The sequence below is a fragment of the Panulirus ornatus genome, chromosome 43 (genome assembly GCF_036320965.1).
Source record: "Panulirus ornatus isolate Po-2019 chromosome 43, ASM3632096v1, whole genome shotgun sequence".
Taxonomy (NCBI): domain Eukaryota; kingdom Metazoa; phylum Arthropoda; class Malacostraca; order Decapoda; family Palinuridae; genus Panulirus; species Panulirus ornatus.
The window spans coordinates 32,165,378-32,185,912 of NC_092266.1; the positions used below are offsets into that span (position 1 = coordinate 32,165,378).

The 20,535-nt window shown below is 37.1% G+C and overlaps 2 protein-coding genes across 3 annotated transcripts in view; one reads left to right on the forward strand and one right to left on the reverse strand.

Annotated features, from left to right (window-relative positions):
- The window catches only part of Epg5 (ectopic P-granules autophagy protein 5), a 61,365-nt gene extending 56,624 nt beyond the window's left edge, over positions 1–4,741 (forward strand). Inside the window, exons 41-43 of one of the 2 annotated variants that reach the window (XR_011715729.1) lie at positions 1,616–1,899; positions 4,359–4,418; positions 4,616–4,741. Coding sequence is in view for 1 of the 2 variants with exons in the window: in XM_071687497.1 (XP_071543598.1) it covers positions 1,616–1,825 (210 nt within the window). In the remaining variant the exon portion in view is untranslated. Of the gene's footprint in view, positions 1–1,615; positions 2,634–4,358; positions 4,419–4,615 lie in introns of those variants that run through there. The other variant, XM_071687497.1, reaches the window with a different exon arrangement.
- Positions 4,742–5,813: 1,072 nt separating this feature from the next.
- On the reverse strand, positions 5,814–19,988 carry LOC139762519 (dnaJ homolog subfamily C member 11). Its single transcript, XM_071687504.1, has 13 exons — positions 19,830–19,988; positions 18,389–18,518; positions 17,657–17,789; positions 17,416–17,535; positions 17,118–17,215; positions 15,106–15,324; positions 14,693–14,900; positions 14,024–14,140; positions 13,257–13,448; positions 9,545–9,652; positions 9,177–9,309; positions 8,194–8,323; positions 5,814–6,420 (listed from the first exon to the last, which is right to left on the reverse strand). The coding sequence occupies exons 1-13, from the start codon at positions 19,983–19,985 to the stop codon at positions 6,401–6,403; spliced, it is 1,764 nt and encodes a 587-aa protein (XP_071543605.1). The 5' UTR covers positions 19,986–19,988; the 3' UTR covers positions 5,814–6,400.
- Between the last annotated feature and the right edge of the window lie 547 nt (positions 19,989–20,535).

Sequence of the window (20,535 nt, forward strand, 5' to 3'; positions counted from 1 at the left end):
AGCGTGGTTGAGAGAGCAGAAGAGGGTGTTTTGAAATGGTTTGGGCACATGGAGAGAATGAGTGAAGAAAGATTAACCAAGAGGATATATGTGTCGGAGGTGGAGGGAACGAGGAGAAGTGGGAGACCAAATTGGAGGTGGAAAGATGGAGTGAAAAAGATTTTGAGTGATCGGGGCCTGAACATGCAGGAGGGTGAAAGGCGGGCAAGGAATAGAGTGAATTGGATCGATGTGGTATACCGGGGTTGATGTGCTGTCAGTGGATTGAATCAGGACATGTGAAGCGTCTGGGGTAAACCATGGAAAGTTGTGTGGGGCCTGGATGTGGAAAGGGAGCTGTGGTTTCGGGCATTATTGCATGTCAGCTAGAGACTGAGTGTGAACGAATGGGGCCTTTGTTGTCTTTTCCTAGCGCTACCTCGCACACATGAGGGGGGAGGGAGATGGTATTCCATGTGCGGCGGGGTGGCGATGGGAATGAATGAAGGCAGACAGTGTGAATTGTGTGCATGGGTATATATGTGTGTGTATATATATGTGTACATTGAGATGTATAGTTATGTATGTTTGCGTGTGTGGACGTGTGTATATACATGTGTATGGGGGTGGGTTGGGCCATTTCTTTCGTCTGTTTCCTTGCGCTACCTCGCAAACACGGGAGACAGCGACAAAGCAAATAAATAAAAATGTGTATATGGATGGATGGGTCTTTCTTCATCTGTTTCCTGATGCTACCTCACTGGTGTGGGAAGCAGCAGTCAAATATAATAAATACATTTTTTTTTCATACATGCATACCATTTCCCATATGAGCAAGGTAGTGTCAAGAACAGATGCTAGAGCTTTAGAGGGATAAATCCTCACATGAGTCCTTGCTGTGTTCCTTCTTTTGGAAAGTAATACAGAAAGGGAGGATTTCCAGCCACCTGCTCCCATCCCTTTTAGTCACCCTCTACGACACATGGGGTATACATGTGTGGTATTCTTTCTCCCCTATCCCCAGGGATAATAAAATATTTAAATCAAAAGCTTAGCTAGATGAGAGGCTGAGGGCTACAATTTGTCCATCATTGAGGAGAAGAGAGAGGTGTGACCTTCTCACACTTTTAAGTTTCTAAATTAGTTGAACAGTAGCAGCAGTGAACAATGCTATAGAAGTAGTACCTGAGTAAGCATTGGCCATGACAAGAACTGGGGAAGAAGCTTGTTGAAAGACATCAAGAAGTGCTACTTTAGTGTAAGTTTGGTGAACATTTGATATAGTCTAAGGAAGGAAACTGTAAATGCCAGCAGTTTACAGAGATTTAAGACTACGTGATGGTATAGAAAGTTCAAGAGCTGGGGTCTAATGAGGGTAGACCTCTTTCCCCGTACTGTATAAACAGGTAATTACAAGCATAATATTCTAGGTGTTGTGCAGTGGTTCACAAACGATAGGTAATCAGTTTTCTAGGTAGAACTACTTCAAGTATGATGTGTATAATTTGTCACCCTACCCCAATAATTATTTCTGACTGGTCAGAAATATGTGATGGGCTAAGGTGTTACAGATAAGAATATTGTTGTCTTGTATTGCTTGCCCAGAAAAGAGCTAATATTATTATGTTCTTCACAGTTTGTAGAGGACCCAGCCCACTGTTTACCAGATATTCATACTCTGCTGGCCAAACTAGTGGCAGATCTACTTCCTGACCCAGTGCTGCATCATCTTACCATCCCCTTAACTGCAGTTCCATCTGCTCCACCACCATCACACTCAGAGCAGAGCTCAAGCCCCCAGTTGCATCTACAGTTTGATTTTAATGCATCTGCTCCACCTCCCTAGCACTTCAAGAATATTTAGAAAAAAGTAGTCAAGAGTCTGAACTGATGTACTGTACCAAAACAAACTATGATTTGGTAAGACCTTTAAAGTGTGATATAATACAGTACTTATGTTAAAGGAGACTGCATTGGTTTACAAAAAATGGGGATAGGACAGGGACTGTTTGGACAACTGCCAAGACACCAAAATTATATATTTTTTTGTCCTTTTACATATCAGTTAAAATTCAGTTGAAATTAGTGATTGTTTTAAAGAGCTGTGTTGGCATTTGTTTGAACAAGAAAGAATGTTATCCACATGAAATAATTTAGGCTTATTTATACAAATTTTATGTTTTCCAGAATAGCTAACTTGCCTTTCAGTGCCATGTAATGAAAAAATGTCTGTGATAGGCACAATAATTAAGTATAGTTCTTAATTTGTAATTGTAGTGTTACACAGTCCTATGATATGCCAAGATTTGAAGTAAAGTTACATATTTTTTGATATGCAAAGTAAGGAACAATGTGTTTCAGCAGTTCTACATAAAAATGTCCAGTATTCTTCAAGTACACATGCGCAAAAATTATCTTTACACCGGTAAATGGCAGGTCTCAGAATGATTACCTGTAAACTGTAAGAGGTTGTTTTACCTGATTGGGAAACATCCAACTGAAGTGAAAGGTCCCAAATAGGAACATACCTGAAGTGCAGTTACTTCCCACAAATCACATTATTGTTTTATTTGCAAGAAAAATATTTCTTCCTCTTTATGTCATATTATGTTACTTTTAAAAGTGTAAAGATTAAATTTTGTGCCGTGTATACATTTTAAGGATATTAATATTTGCCTCTCCAAATATTTTTTTTTTCTCTATTAAGTAAATAGCTTAAGAGGACCAATGCCATGATTGTTGCAAAGCAAGATTTACATAAGGCTTCTTAACAGAGCTGAAGACATAATATTCTCATTGAAATATCCACTAATTGCATTATGATGCCCTCTTGTTTCAACCAGCAAGATGTAAACTAGAAAGCCAATAGTTGCACAACCCTCCCAGCTTCACCCTAATATAAACGTGAAAGAATCATTCAGAATTTTCAAATAGTAAGTAAGTAGTAATGAGAAGCCATTACTTATGGGTTGTAGCTGTGAAGAGCAACAAAGTAAAGCAAATCAATGCTATAGATACTACAGTGCCATACCTTTTCACCACATGAAAAATTTTTGACCCAAAATTATCTCCTTGTTACTTAACCTTTTTAATGTGTGATTAATATTTTCAGCCTCCTCTGTGCCAAAACATGTTTTTATTTTTCACTGTATTTTTCTTCATAAGTTTCCACTCTTTCCTGCATGAGCAAGGTAGCATTATGAACAGATGAATGAGCCTACTGAATTTAATGCTTCTGACATAGAAAAAAAAATATTTCTTAGATTGGCCTGTACCAAGTATCCAAACACAAAGTAAATTTTGAATATGATTAGGTACACAAAAAAGTATCAGACCATTATCAAGGTTTTGTTTTAATGAAGAGATAAGCATTCTAAGCCTAAGAAAATAGCCAATTATCAGATTGACTGATCCTAAGTGAGGGCAGTAGTGGGTGCCCCAGCCATGGAGAGTCTTAAAAGAAGGAAGTGCAACCAACTATTAGTGGATTACTGAGGCCTCCAGGCAGCTCTAGTGACTTGCCTTTTATTCATAGTGCCATCATTTGCAAGCCAACAATGCACACTGAATTCATCATTGTAGAAAATTTATGTTTGTAGATTAATGCCAGGATAATCAAAAAGGTTAATGTGCATGGGAAGTGTCTGAAAAAACAGTCAGCCTCTTTGAGTCTCCACCACCATATTGCCTTCATGTGGGACACTTGTGTTGATTTGCTATTAATGTCTCCTCAGTGAGGAAGTGATAATAGAATTCATAAACGATGCAACAACAGTAGTTGTCATGACAGATTTTTGAACAGCTGGAAATGCAGCCCTGAGAAAATTGTGAGTTAAACAGATGAGTGATTGCAGATTTTGAAAAATAGAAAAGATGTATGAAGCTATATGCTAACTTATTGAGTGAGCATTATTTGCTTATTTTTTCAGATTTAAATTTCTACTGAATGGTCAGCTACCTTTCAGTCTCTACTTTTGGCAGTAGTACATGATTAGACCATTCAAGTTGACAGTGGTCATGTATTTGGCCTGTTTTGGAAATTTTTCTTATTTTGGGGAAAGCTGAAATTTTGGGAGTTTGAATGGCCAATTGTTTTACCTGCTTGAAGGTTAAATTTTACTGCTATTGTTTAAGTAAGTATTGAATAACTGCATAAAAAAGAAATATTACATCCACAGTAATGTAAAGGCATGACAGTGTTATTGAGTCTTTCTGCAGTAAAGTCTGTTACTTGGGTGGACCATTTACTTTGAATTAATTACGACATATTATTCCCATCAAGTTAGGGATGTAAAGACACATAAAATGTAACTGTGTGATGGGCATTTGCAGACTAACTTGTATGAGTACACTGCTTATAAGGTTAACACACTTTTCAGGTGCCTCCACATGATTTCAACCTCTTCTTGCATTATTGTGAGCATTCTTCATCTTGACATGTAAGTTCCATCATAAATTCCATTGTACACTTTCATTCCTTAACTGTAGAACTTGTACTTCTCTTTGTATCTTAATTAAACTTTTCACAGACTGTGTGAAATACAGTGCTCAGGTATTACTAATCACACAATTATATAAGATTCACCTTTCTCATACTGAAGATTCACCTTTCTCATACTGAAATTCTTTCTTACAGAAAACGTCATACTTTGGTATCTCATCATCTTTATAACTACACCGGGCTTATTGATTGATTTCATGGAATTTTAAAAGAGCTAGAACCTTCTGTTCAATTTTTGCCACAAGGCTATAATATTCTCTTTATCAAGTTGAGGTTCTCTAATTAGAAAATTTCAAATCACACCATAGGTAGCAGTGGGAGTCTTCCCATTCGGATGTTGGGAAGGTCCTTCATGTTCTCTGGACTTAATTATCTGAAACAATTTATCACTGTCAATATCAAAACCATCATGATTACTGATTTTCACTTTTAATCATTCATGTTATAGCAACACAGTCTTGCTACTAGTTAGTAAACCAGACCAAACTCTTGTAAATCTCTTTTAACTAACTGCACCACTTCCTCTGGCTGTCCCCTTCAAACATCAGTATTTGCACTGTAATATCAATGACTAGACTAACTATAGATTATTCTTTTTTCAGCATTCCTTGGGAAAATTAGACTCTCCTTAGTTGATTTTGTCCCTTCTTATTGTACACTAGTCATAGTTGCAAGACTGGAGTGGTATTCTGACTCTGGCTTGGTAGTCCCATGCTGTGACATGATGGTAGGCTTAGATAAGCAGTAATTGGAGGAGTAAAAGACTGCTGTACTTTTATCTTATCCCATAGAGTTTCTTTGCTGTTGTGAAGTGAACAAAAAAGACAGCTATGATTCCCACCATCCTCACTTTTGAATGTAAATGCCATTTGTTTAATACTTATCTTTGCCTACAATGCAGCCAGGTTAGGATGGTTGTGTTGATGTTAACCTGGTACATTAACCCTTCTTTAGTTTACTTAAGGCCTACCCAATGCAATTAGTGAACATTCTGATACAGCATTTTCCATGCAACTTGTTTAAGATGCATGGAACTTGCTCTGTGAGAAATATGTCCAAAGTCTTCCTAATATATTTCACCACAGTGTTATCTGCCAGTATGTTCCAGTCTAATCAGTTTAATTATAATCATTATTGAATATAAAGCTAAAACTTTAAACATGCAATCCGTAAATGGTAAGAAACACTGAATTGCAGTATTTAGTAAAGATTATTTAATGTGCATAAGCGTGTGCATACTCATCAGTTTTATTAAAAAATTAAACTTTAAATTTTTCTGCTAGTTATAAGTACTCTCATGGTAACTTCAAATGTGGATAAGTAAACACAGAGGTACCATTAATATGTATTCTAGTCAATAATTCACCTAACAGTACTTTATCAACAAGAAACAACAACAGTACATTTATAACATTTTTTAGTTGCTTTGTTCCCTTCATCCACTCCTTTACTGCAATCAAAAATTATCAGCTACAATGTAAATATGGCATCCTTAATACAGATACCTTGAGCTTGTTCCTAAATATCAAGAGATTTGAGTGCAAATAAGCTGCTTAATGCAGTGTTATTAATATGAGATACTATACTGTTTGCAAATGTCAACAGAATAATGTCCATGTAGATTTAAAGAACAGCAAGATCAAAACAAATTTAACAAATCTATTGGAGTACTGCACGAAGGGAGGGAGGGGGTCTGCAATCAACAACTGTCCCTGACATTCATAGGTGTTGCACATATAGATGTACTGAAAAAGTTGCCAATGTACTAAATATTTTGGAATCTTAATTCTTCATTGTGCTCATTGCTGCCCTTACTGACATCATACAGTCTTTGTATTAAAATAAATTATACACAATCTACATTATATACAATTTAAGACAGGGCAACATTTACCTAATATACAAGCATCAAGGTCTTCGTTACGTCTCCAATCGATGTGCTGAAAGTAAACAAAAAATGTACTGAAAAAGATTCATTTGATGTAAAGTGTATTCAGTTCTGAATAAAGTCTTACTTGCTAATACATTTGTGTGCAAATTGAAAGATTCAGAACATTGGTGCTAAAGCCCATTTTCACATAATGTGATTGAACTGAGAGGCAGTATGCACTTCATCCATCTCATGTAAATGGAAATGAGGTTAAATATACTACATAAGTAAAATGCTCAAAAAAGATTTTATAATTTCATGGATTTACAGAGAGTATTGGAAAAGTGTGTATATGCAACATTTATTGATGTCTATACATCATTTGAACCTCATTACCAGTTACTTGGGCTTCAAGTGTATACAGCCCCCTGTATTACACGTGCTGAACTGAACAGACCAGTGTGCTGAAGTGAGCAAAGACTAGGACCACTTCCTAAATTATTTAGTTATGATTAGCCCAGGCCCTGTTTCTCTGAAGAGTCCTGGTGTTACCCAGGGCCCTTCTAAAGGCTCCTGAAGCCAAAGGCTACTCTTCTTTCATTAGCAAGTAAAAGTAGACTTTTAGAGTGAACAGTTCTTTGAAAAGACTGTACTCCCAAAGATACAGCCACACCATAAGTAACATTTCACTTATGGGTTAACCTTGAGCAGTTCGAGTCCAGTTCAAATTAATTATTATTTCCCACTATTCTTTTCTTGCAATACCTATTAAGTTCTCTACTATTCACACCAGTCTGTCTCTTTCATGCCCTAACTTTTCACCTCACAACTTCAACCATACTGATGTAGATCTTATTTATCACATTATCATGTACCGTACTTCCTACATGGCAAATACTTTAAATAGCTTTCATATGTCTATATTTCTATTAAAAAAATCCGTTCTACATATATTTCTTACATCAGTAAGAAATCTCTCGTCCATACATATTGTCCATTTTATACCTTTTTTGTTCCATGCATAGATCAGGGAAACTAAAGGTGTCACATTCATATGTCAGCATGATACTTTTTCATACAGTACTATAAGTCCATACACTGCTTTTCATCTGAGCTTCTCCTTTGCAGTACTAATAAAGAAAATGCATTTTTGATTATGGAATGTATTCAGTGAAGTTTGACAGAAAGAGAAAATGTACAGGAGACAGTTTTGGACTTTATAGTTTAGCATACATTAAGAGTGCTATTTAAATAAGATGTAAACGAAATACGAACAATGATACATATTATCTCTACATTTGGTTAATGCATATACTGATAGAATGATGACATATTATGATTGAAAATGCAAATACCAAAGTAGTGACAGTATAGTAGGAAAAGCTATATATGTGCTGAATATTGTGTTCTAGTAGAAAAAAGGCCACATCTGATTAGATGCATTCTCTGGCTGTCATGTAATGCCCAGTGACCACAACTCCCGATCCTTATCTATGCCCCGCAGACATATTTTATTTCTGTAGTGGCATCTTTGTATTTTATTTTTTATTATACTTTGTCGCTGTCTCCCGCGTTAGCGAAGTAGCGCAAGGAAACAGACGAAAGAATGGCCCAACCCACCCACATACACATGTATATACATACACGTCCACACATACATAAAAAAAAATGTATGATGCCACGCTACAGGTGGGCAAAAAAGATCATTATATTTGTTAATACCTCAGTTCTGGGACATCAGTATATCAAAGTGCTTTCTTTTACAAGCTAGGGATGCCAGATACAATAAATTTGTTTTTGCAAAAATATGCAAAATAAAAGATAAACTTAAATGATTACTTACACTGTTTTGGTATCCTAAGCGACTCATTATCCTTGATTGTGACTTCATGGGTGACAGCATGGAATAAGTAGCGAACCCGTAGGTTTTTCTCTTCTCCTGGGCATGGGTCATAAAATCCCGGAAGGGAACACTGTAAATATTACAGGAAGGGCATTAGTCCTCCTTTCAAAGCATGGATAAAGTTCTTGAAAACTGAAAATATGATAGAATATGAGTTTAAGTGAGATAGGCAGCCAATAACCAAGGAGGTATGTTACCAGCACTACCCGCTTGGGTATCAGGAGGGTAGGTGACAGTTGCATTGTGAGCCAGCACTTCATTGGTTGTCAAGCTGCACTTCTGACCCAGGTAGCTGTCTTTTCTTTCTGCTTCACCCACATGTGGACTGGCATTCTATCCACAAACATACAATCTCTCCTTGTCATACATAACTCTTGATAACACTTAACTCGCACAGCTCATTCTTCATAACTCTAGATTTTCCTGCGGTGAGCACTATGCGCTAGCCCTGCTTTTTGGCAAAATAGTAGGAGCAGTAGATAGCATTAGTAGTTAGGAATATTTAGGCAGGAGCATTAGATAGAAGTCAGTAGGAACATTAGGTAGGAGCCTCTGCAAACACTGCCTTAGAGTTGCTGTCTGCATGTGGCCTGTTAAGGATGTGGCACTAAAGGCTAAGAAGCAGCAGTGGAGTCCACTAGTTATGGAGAGACTATTGCCGTGGCCACCCCCTTGAGGGAGTTTCAGTTGGAACGGGTGAGTGAGATATAGATAGATAGAGTAATGAGTTTAACTGTGAAATAAGGATAAATGTACTGGGAATGGTAGGTCAAGTATATCTGAAGGTTTCAAAGAACAAAATATGTGAGGGGGAGTGCATTCACACATATATTGTGAGATGTGTAATGAATGTAGAATTTGTAGATACTATATAGACTAACCTAGCAAAATCTTTTAAAGTTCAAAACTAGATTAAATCCTACCTTGGATGATTCTTGTAATATTAATTTTGAATCTTTTACCAAACACTGTAGGGGAATGGTAACTTCAACTACTTCTTCTGATGACCCACATTCATCTTGTGTATCTTCCACCACCAGCTGCCCATACCATGCCCTGAAATATAATTTTTTTTTTCTAAATTTTCACTATGTGCATTGTAAAAGAACATATGCAAAATTTATCTGAATACAGAATACACAAACACTATACAATTAGGCCATGCTTTACATCTGTTTTAAAGGGCAAATATTACACAATATTATTTTCACCACTTAAACTCCTTTGAATACTTTTGAAATAAGTTTCACTTCTTTCCAAAACCAGTTAATGCATCCTTCATAATACTTACTGCAATATGACAAGGCCTTTACGAGCTTCCTCTTGTTCAACAATTCTTCGAACTGTCTCTCGCATCAGGTCAACTGCTGCCTTGGCCTCACGACGTTTCTCTAATAATCTTGAGACATAATGCAAAAGATATTGTTTTCAATCAAATATTTTAGAGCTTTATATCTATGAGTCTGATAAAAACTGTATGAACAAAACATGAGACTGCTTAATATAACAACTCAAAAGCTTGGTTCTTATATTTATAATAAAGATATCAATAACTTAATTTCCGAAAAACTGCTTCACAAGCAGTATTTCTTGAAATAATCCCAGCACCTTCAGATTTTCTATAAATATTATTTATTTATATTCATAATACTTAAACGCCCTTTCCCGCATCAGCGAGGTAGCACCAGGAAACAGACGAAGAAAGACCCATCCACTCAAATACAACCATATATATATGCATGCTCATGTATATACATATCAACATATACACAGCCATACACATATATGAACATTTACATATTCATACTTGCTTGCCTTCATCCATTCCTGGTGCCATCCCCTGCGTCCGTAAGGTAGCACCAGGAAAACAGACAAAAAAAGACCACATTCGTTTACATTCATTCTCTAGTTGTCATGCATAATGCACCAAAACCACAGCTCCCTAACCACATCCAGACCCCACAGACCTTTCCATGGTTTACCCGAGATGTACCACCTAAAGAAAAATGTAATGCATATTCTGGTACAGCTGAGCAAACTAGTTTTGTAACTTCTAAGTTGCAGCAGCAGAACTCAACCATAGTAAGTAGCTGAGTGTTCTAACCACCTAGTTCCTCCCTTTGTAAAACTTCTGGCACAGTAACTCAACCTTAGTAAGTAGCTTACTTCTCTAACCAACTAGTTCCTCCCTTTGTAAAGTATTCTGGCACAATATCCATGTCTGAGCAACCATGTCACTTTGGCATCAACACCAACTATTAACATCTTAGGGTTGGGGAGGAGGCGAAAATTCTGGGAGCCTTGAAGAATGTTTGGAAGTCGAGAACATTATCTTGGAAAGCAAAAATGGGTATGTTTGAGGGAATGGTGGTTCCAACAATGTTGTATGGTTGCGAGGTGTGGGCTATGGATAGGGTTGTGCGCAGGAGGGTGGATGTGCTGGATATGAGATGTTTGAGGACATGTGGTGTGAGGTGGTTTGATCGAGTAAGTAATGTAAGGGTAAGAGAGATGTGTGGAAATAAAAAGAGTGTGGTTAAGAGAGCAGAAGAGGGTGTTTTGAAATGGTTTGGTCACATGGAGAGAATGAGTCAGGAAAGATTGACTAAGAGGATATATGTGTCAAAGGTGGAGGGAACGAGAAGTGGGAGACCAAATTGGAGGTGGAAAGATGTAGTGAAAAAGATTTTGAGTGATCGGGGCCTGAACATGTGTGGCGAGGTGGGGATGGGAATGAATAAAGGCAGACAGTATGAATTGTGTACATGTGTATATATGGATATGTCTGTGTGTGTATATATATGTGTACAGTGAGATGTATAGGTATGTATATTTGCGTGTGTGGACGTGTATGTATATACATGTGTATGTGGGTGGGTTGGGCCATTCTTTCGTCTGTTTCCTTGCGCTACCTCGCTAACGCGGGAGACAGCGACAAAGCAAAATAATAAATAAAATAAATGTATGTAGAGTGAATGTAGAGTGAATTGGAGCGATGTGGTATACCGGGGTTGACGTGCTGTCAGTGGATTGAATCAAGGCATGTGAAGCGTCTGGGGTAAACCATGGAAAGCTGTGTAGGTATGTATATTTGCGCGTGTGGACGTATGTATATACATGTGTATGGGGGGGGTTGGGCCATTTCTTTCGTCTGTTTCCTTGCGCTACCTCGCAAACGCGGGAGACAGCGACAAAGTATAATAAAAATAAAATAATATATATAGGTGAATGTAGGTTTGCGGCAGGGGTGTGTGATGTCTCCATGGTTGTTTAATTTGTTTATGGATGGGGTTGTTAGGGAGGTGAATGCAAGAGTTTTGGAAAGAGGGGCAAGTATGAAGTCTGTTGTGGATGAGAGAGCTTGGGAAGTGAGTCAGTTGTTGTTTGCTGATGATACAGCGCTGGTGGCTGATTCATGTGAGAAACTGCAGAAGCTGGTGACTGAGTTTGGTAAAGTGTGTGAAAGAAGAAAGTTAAGAGTAAATGTGAATAAGAGCAAGGTTATTAGGTACAGTGGGGTTGAGGGTCAAGTCAATTGGGAGGTAAGTTTGAATTGAGAAAAACTGGAGGAAGTAAAGTGTTTTAGATATCTGGGAGTGGATCTGGCAGCGGATGGAACCATGGAAGTGGAAGTGGATCATAGGGTGGGGGAGGGGGCGAAAATCCTGGGAGCCTTGAAGAATGTGTGGAAGTCGAGAAAATTATCTCGGAAAGCAAAAATGGGTATGTTTGAAGGAATAGTGGTTCCAACAATTTTGTATGGTTGCGAGGCGTGGGCTATGGATAGAGTTGTGCGCAGGAGGGTGGATGTGCTGGAAATGAGATGTTTGAGGACAATGTGAGGTGTGAGGTGGTTTGATCGAGTAAGTAATGTAAGGGTAAGAGAGATGTGTGGAAATAAAAAGAGCGTGGTTGAGAGAGCAGAAGAGGGTGTTTTGAAATGCTTTGGGCACATGGAGAGACTGAGTGAGGAAAGATTGACCAAGAGGATATATGTGTCGGAGGTGGAGGGAACGAGGAGAAGTGGGAGACCAAATTGGAGGTGGAAAGATGGAGTGAAAAAGATTTTGTGTGATCGGGGCCTGAACATGCAGGAGGGTGAAAGGAGGGCAAGGAATAGAGTGAATTGGATCGATGTGGTATACCGGGGTTGACGTGCTGTCAGTGGATTGAATCAGGGCATGTGAAGCGTCTGGGGTAAACCATGGAAAGCTGTGTAGGTATGTATATTTGCGTGTGTTGACGTGTATGTATATACATGTGTATGTGGGTGGGTTGGGCCATTTCTTTCGTCTGTTTCCTTGCGCTGCCTCGCAAACGCGGGAGACAGCAAAAAAAAAAAATATATATATATTTTCTTTCTTTTTTCCCATTATACATAATCGCTGTTTCCCACTTCAGCAAGGTAGCGCCAGAAAACAGACAAAGAATGGCCCATCTACTCATATACACATTTATGTACATAAACGCTTATATACGGGCATGTACATACACACACACACACACACGCACACACACATATACACATATATACACATATATATTTGTGTATATATTCCCTCAAAGGCCCAGTTCTCTGTTCTTAACGCTACCTCGCTAATGCGGGAAATGGCGAATAGTTTGAAAGAAAAGATATTCGTATTTTCATATACATAAATATATTATTCACGTGACTCTCTTCCTCTTTCTTACATCATCATTGCACTTTCAGAGTATTTTGGATAGCATCATTAAAATCTCTTCATTCATGTCTTTCATCCAATTTTTAGAGTAATGTTCATGATTACAGTCTAATGATGCCTTTTATCTACCATCTTTACCGAATTACATATAAGCATGGGCCAGGTGCCTGAAAAAAGTTTGGTACAAATTTTTCATAAGCACATCAGTCAGATTTTCTCCTTTTACATTCCTCCATCTTATGTCCCTTCATTCCACATCACCAGCTTCAAGAACATTCTTTTCAATCCTTATAATTATACATCATTTAAAGTGTACTTTACCTGCTTCTATTCGCTTCTCGCTGTTTCTGCAACTCTGCCTGTTTCTGCTGCTTCAAGTATGGCTGAATTATGAGCTTCTGTAGGGCCATCCAACTCAAAAGAGGCACCAAAGTCCCATATATTATTGGTGCTGGAAGAACTTCCTCACATAACAAAATTGTAGCTGCATATGTCTGAGATGCACGATGTAACCTAGAATCAACATTGAAATAAGTTATTACATAATGTAATATCACATGAAATTAATAAACTTCCTGGAAGGTCAAAAATCATTCCAATAATATCCAGTCATGATCCTTGTTTCACAGTTTAGTTGATTCACAACATGAAAATCAGAGAAAAAAGGCATAGTTTATCAACACTTTTACTCAAAAGGGATGAAGCCACACTGGTATTCCCGTGATGAGTGAAGGATATGCAGTCAGTCATATGTAAATGTTTACAGTATTTACCAATTTGTTATGCTATTTTTGGTCCTACTTTACTTTTTCACATACTTTTGTTCAGATATGACTGCTCTGTATTATTATATACAGTAAACAGTAAATCTTAATGGCATCACCACCACTACAGTGATTTTGATTGGATGTGCACTACCATGTATATCTTTACAATTATCAATTTTGGACACTTTTTTGTATCATTTTCTTCCCTAATGATTGCTGTAGTTGAATAATTAATTAAAAAGGCAACAAACCCATTAAGTTTTGTCATCATACACAATCATAAATCTCCCTAAAACTGATGTTTCATATTAAAGCACTTACTTTATTTTAACCTGAACACCAGTTGGTATACCAAGTACCAGTGTGGCAGCAAGAGAACTGTTCTGTGAAACTTTCTTTTCCGCTCCATACTCCAGTATAGCCCCAAGTGTACCAGCCCTATAAAGATAAACCATGTGATAAGTCTAAAAGCATTAAAAAGAATAAACATGTCCTAAACATAACTGAAACCATCACACTACTGTGAGTATATGCCTGTGATTTACCTACTTTTGTAAAAATAAAAAACATGAAGCTCAATATAGATTAATTCAAAAATGTGTGGCTCTCAAATTATTACCAGATCTGAAGTAACTTATCTTGTAGCAGTCATTACTTAACATAAATAGTGATTTATGTTAAGGGGAGAAAGAATGCTTCTCACGTATTCATTGCGTGTCGTAGAAGGCGACTAAAAGGGGAAGGAGCGGGTGGCTGGAAATCCTCCCCTCTCGTTTTTTTTTTTTTTTTTAATTTTCCAAAAGAAGGAACAGAGAAGGGGCCAGGTGAGGATATTCACTCAAAGGCCCAATCCTCTGTTCTTAACACTACCTCGCTAATGCGGGAAATGGCAAATAGTATGAAAGAAAGATATATATATATATATATATATATATAACATTTGAGAACAAGAGTATGGAAAAATTTATACATAAAAATGTGCATACGTACTTGCCCGTTATTTTTAGTTTAGATTCTTGTTCCGGCATTTTGTGAGTATAAGACAGAGCAGCATAGGTGTGAGGTATTCCAATGTATGCAGAAAACACTACATGCTGGGTTGGAGTGTCACGTATGACCATGGTGTTCATGCCACTCTGCATCCCTGCCTTCCATGTTAAGTAACCAACTGTGTGCTTGTCCAACTGGTTTGCCAAAGCTGTACAGAAAAGAGGAATGTACTTAGAAACTGTAACGTTGTCTAGTACTGTGAAAGCTATGAAAATGCACCAATTAGTTTTAATCTTCACACGTTATCATACAATTATTAATTACTAAAGGAAAGACAGGAGCTAGTCATAGCTAACATAACCTTATTACAAGGAAATAAAGATTGACATGATAGAATACAAATAGGCACTTACTTGCAACTGTGCCGACACGAAGCCCATTAGGAGTGAAGTGAGTAATGACTGAGCCATTTCCAAACATACCACGTGAAAAGTTTCTGAAGCCTTTAGTTGCTAAAGTAAGTCCATTCCCTGCTCCAACCTCAACTTCACCCCATCCTTTGTCTGAAGTTATCCTTCTAACTGAGCAGTTGATACCACCACTCCCATTACCATTGTGTGATGAAAGATTTCCTTGGGAAAAGGAACATTCTCCATTAAAAGTATCCTTGACATTAATAGCAAATTATATCAAAAAAATCTGAATTGCCTCTGTCTTTATGAAAACTTAAAATTTCCATGCTATAATCTGGTAATGGAAAGGGCCTTACTGACAGCGAAATAAGAAAATTATTTGGAAAATACTGTATAAATCAATATCATGAAGAAATTTTACAGCTATAAGAACAATGAATTTTCATATGGGTATACAGTGCATAACTTAGCTTATATAGGTAGTTAAGAGCCTTATGCCACCGAATTCTATGCAGGTGACACAAAAAATAAATATCTACAGAATTAAATTTCAAGGCCAAAGGTGGAATTTTTCTTCCAAGTTTTAAGCCAAACTGAGTTCCAGGCAAAGCTATTTATAAGGGGCATTAATGAAGTAAATCCAAATAAGTGTTTTGGGTCTTATGTCATTCAGTTGCTCAGATACCATGAAACAGCTGTACAGTTTTGTTAAGTAGCTGACAGACTTTTCAGTTATCATCACAGTTAAGCTGCTCATTAACATACGATCCCCAACAACTGATGGATAAAGCAGTCCCTAAGAGTCTGCCATCATACACAAGCAACATAAAAAGTACTATCAGTCTATCCATATCTGCATATTTCCTTTAAGCCCTTTCCCAAGTACTCAAGGTTAATCAGAAGCAAACAGCTTCTCAGTTCACTAGCTGATCATGTTGTGCTAAATGTAAACATGGTCCTCTACATTACTATGAGCACTTCTTAAGTTTTCACTTTGAATGATCAAGTAAGACTAATACCTTCACTAATGCCTCCATCATCATACAGAATACATCTTCAGGACATATGATTAAATAATATTTCTTCAAGGACCTCATCTGGTACAGCCTAAGCACTATACAATTTAATCACTACATTTGTCTTTTTTTTTTATCATGGTCTAATGTACCTTCAGCTGAGGTAGGACATAACTTCTTTACCAACCAATCATCCATCATGTGACCTACAATTTTACATCTTTTTAAACAACTTTAAACTAACATTTTGAACCAGGTTTTCATAACAAATACCTTACAGTATCTAAATCTACAGAACATAGGACTTCATTTCCATTCATCAGATCTAGGACAAGCACTACAAAATGCAAGCATCTTGTACAAAACAAAGGACTTCACTTCCATTCATCAGATCTAGGGCAAGCACTTCATCATACAAGCATCTTGTATGCTCTATTCTTAAACATCTCATGCACCTTCAATTCTTCATCCTTGCACTACTTCAGCTTTTCCAATACCATCCTTAATAATTGTCACTACCAAATATCCAAACTCTTTATAAACTAATTCTTTTCCTATCGTGTCTTTACCTAATCTCATTAACTACCTCTAATTCTTCTATATTTAAACATTATACTGTGATTGCCACTTTCTTAATCTATTTGTATTAACCACTCCTAATTCATCTATATTCACTTTGATATTATGGTATGACTTAGTACCTGTATCTTAACTCATTAACAACTAATTCATTTAGCATCAAATTGTGGTTACCTATCTCTTCAAATTAAAATGACACTCTTGGTTACATTTCCTTCCAACATTCTTCTCAAGGAACTTCATCAGAAAGACCATTCTAACCATTCCATTAAACTATAATCACAGTAAATTGAGCCCTAACCACCTGGATTTCATGCAATTTTTATGCGACTTTTTAGCACTATTTTGTATCTAACTGTGCAAGCCATTTCATGTTTATCATTATATAGTATTTGAAACTAATCTACAAAGACTAACCAGATAACACTGCTGTGTCTCGACTTGTCAGTGGAGCCTCAATAGACTGATTCAGGGACATTCCACTAATTTCAATGTGTGGCAATCCAAACAAATCCCTGAAATATGTAGACATGCAGTTATGAAACATAAATGTCTCCTGAAAACCCAGTCTAGCATGAACTCCTAAGCTGTATAAGTAAAGATTATTCACCATTGGCTTGCTCTTATTTATGAGAAGTACTGTACCATACAATTTACTTTATGGGTACCATGATTTATCTTCAAAATTCTTAATTAAAAAGTGTAAGATTATTACCTTAAGTCAAGAAAGGGTGAATTATCATCATATTCCGAGAAGAGATCAGAAGCATTGATTGTCATGGTTACAGAGCTCTTGGGGTTTGTTCTCTGTTGGAGCCGACGCTCTTCACGCTCTCTGCAGGATCAAGAATAAAATAACATTATTCACCCCTATAAATTAGTCAAACAAAATAATTTTATCTTTAATCGTAAAATATTTAAATATCTAACCTCCATTTCAAACGCAAAGAACTTACTGAGCCAAGCGTTCATATTCCTCCCTGATCTCATGAGGAGTCTTGGTTCGTTGAACAATTTCCCAGCCCTGAGTTTCCAGTCCAGCTGTTCCAAGGTTATCATATATTGCACGCATATGGGCATCACTCAGTACTGAAAAGTTGTACGGTAAATTACAGAGATATTATTTACAGTACATAGTCCAAGAATCAATATTTGGATCATGTCATTCTGTATGGAAACGAATGCAGAAATTTTAACATCTAACAGACACAACAATATGCTGTGCGATGATGTAAAAGGTGAGATGGAAAAACAGAGATGGGCAAATATTATACATATAAATAAAAGGCAACACACAAAAATTATGGTGTGGAAAAAAGGCCTGAAGAGACTGACAGAAAATTTGAGTTTATGGCATACAGTACAGAAGGACATAAAATTACTCAATAATAAGTGGTGACTAAATGTAGAGCTTGAACAACTGGGCTAGCAAAGGGCTGGATCAAAATGTCAACAAAACGGAAAATTAATAGAATACCCAGGATGACAGGCTTTCGCTTAAGATGAGACAGATACACAGAAAGCCAACTAACACAATATTCCTGTGGTCTAATTACCGAGTTATGGCTCTGATGTACCTTAAACCCAAATTTCATGTAATATTAACCATCTGAGATGCAAACACTAAGAGTAATGCAATCATGACAGCAAGTAAATATAATTTTCTTTCAAATAATACAAAAACTGACCTTCATAAGCCCGTTTTGTTTTGCTGAAAAGCAGCTCTGCCTCAACCTTACGGTCTGGGTCAGTGTGTTTGTCAGGATGGTAGAGGCGACTAAGGCGACGGTATGCATTGTTGATTTCTTCCTCTGTTGCCTAATGAATGACAAGAAAACAAAAAATTACTGTACAATCATTGAAGTGCAGAATGATGTGGATTCTAGCCACGACCATTGATCCAAAGATTATGGTACAATATCAAAGAATATTACAGGAAATAATCATTTTTTTGGAATAATGGTATGTAAGAAATGAGGCAAAATTGCCTAAAGGAGTACCTACAAATGAACTGATAGGGAAATGTGCCTATGGGAGTAACAGTACACAGTTTAGCTCAACATTAGTTTTACTTGGTCCCAGTTTTGCACAGCTAGTGCTATATTTAGTTAATAAAGTAACAGTTGCTGAGCAAGATTCTTCGCATCATATTCTACTGACTGATATTACATAAGGCAATAGAAGTTATTGGGGAAAATGTGGAGTTAATCAAAGCAAAGGTAATACATTTGTACAAAGTCAACAAACCAATGAAAAACTCACCTGGCAGTCCAGAGTTACCTTAATATTCAGTATTCCTGTCATAATTTACCAATCACACACAATTGTGCATTCTCTATATAACACCGAGTATCAACAAACAACAACACAGTTAGTGACCAAGCAAACCCCAGCAAATTATGAATCTAAAGTTGGTATTTCTACTATAAATGCAGCAATTATGCCAGGTTTTAATAAGTTCTACTTTTATTTTACAAGTACTGTACCTCATCCTACAAAAATCATATCCACATTTTCTCAGTTGTATATAACCCACACTACTATATCTGTATGATATCGTTCAATATAACCCAATGCTCCATAAGTTGTAATTGTTATTGCACTTTCTAACACTAAACTAGCATTACAGATGCTAGTGTAGCGTTATTTAATATCCAAAGCTAATCGTGATGGAGACATAAAATGATAAAGCACCAAACTACACATCTGCCCTAGACAACTGAGACCTAGTCATGATAGACTGAGGTCAATAGATCTAAGTGGGGCCATCCAACTGACAGGCACTAACGTACCTACAAGAGAAATAAAAGTTTTAAATATTATATTCTAATGAATTTCAGTACCACAAGTTTGAATATGGGGGAGAAATAGCCTAAACCTATTTCCCTTATGGGAACGGTCTCCACCTCAATTCATATAACGTTTCACCATAATTTACTTACTACAGACTCAAAAATCTGACTTCAAACTGAATAATTTATTAAAGATAATGAGTTATTTTCAATGACGAGGTGTTACTAGGTGCTGTTATGATCAAATGCCTGACCTCTTCAGGGCCAGAGCCTCCCTGACATGAACCACTGCTAGATCACTTCTCGCCTTCCAAACCCTATATTCCATCGTACTTACTTTTCTTGGAATGTTGAGAAATGTGTAATAGTCTTCCCCATCCTCGTGCAGACCATCTAACTCGTCCGACATAGTAAAGGAATGGTATATACAGGAATTTACGAAACACCGGACTTGCCGTCTGACAACAACAACAGAACAGACGATCCTGATCATTCACTGGTACGTAAATGCACTTATTCAATAACTAAGCAATGTATGCAAGATGTTTTGGTTTATTAGATATATTTATCAAATTACGATATTTTTGACGTACAATATTATATTTGTGTATCTATATAAGGATACAATATTTTTGTTTCATTCACACATGAAGCCTACGAAGTTCATGTGGTACTTGGTGTGAAAACATGTAGCAAGCTAAGGCTTTCAAGGTAAGGTTGGGTAGGTGTTACACGAGAGAGAAAGAGGAATGAATTACAGGCATAGAAAGAGAGGACAAAAAATGGATGATTTTGACAGACGCGAATGCCTTTGTGGACTAGAATCGTATGTAAACATGTTAGCAGACGATGACCAGGTCATGGGAGGAATAAGAATGATGATTGCATCAGCTGATGGGAACCTGGACAAACTCCAAAAGTTTGTTGTTGAATGGACTGTGAGATTCAGTTTAACTAAGTGAATGGGAATGAGGATGGGACAAAGTGAACGAAGGTCTTGGTGATTATTACTCAGGGGGACACAAATTTCATGAATCTGCATG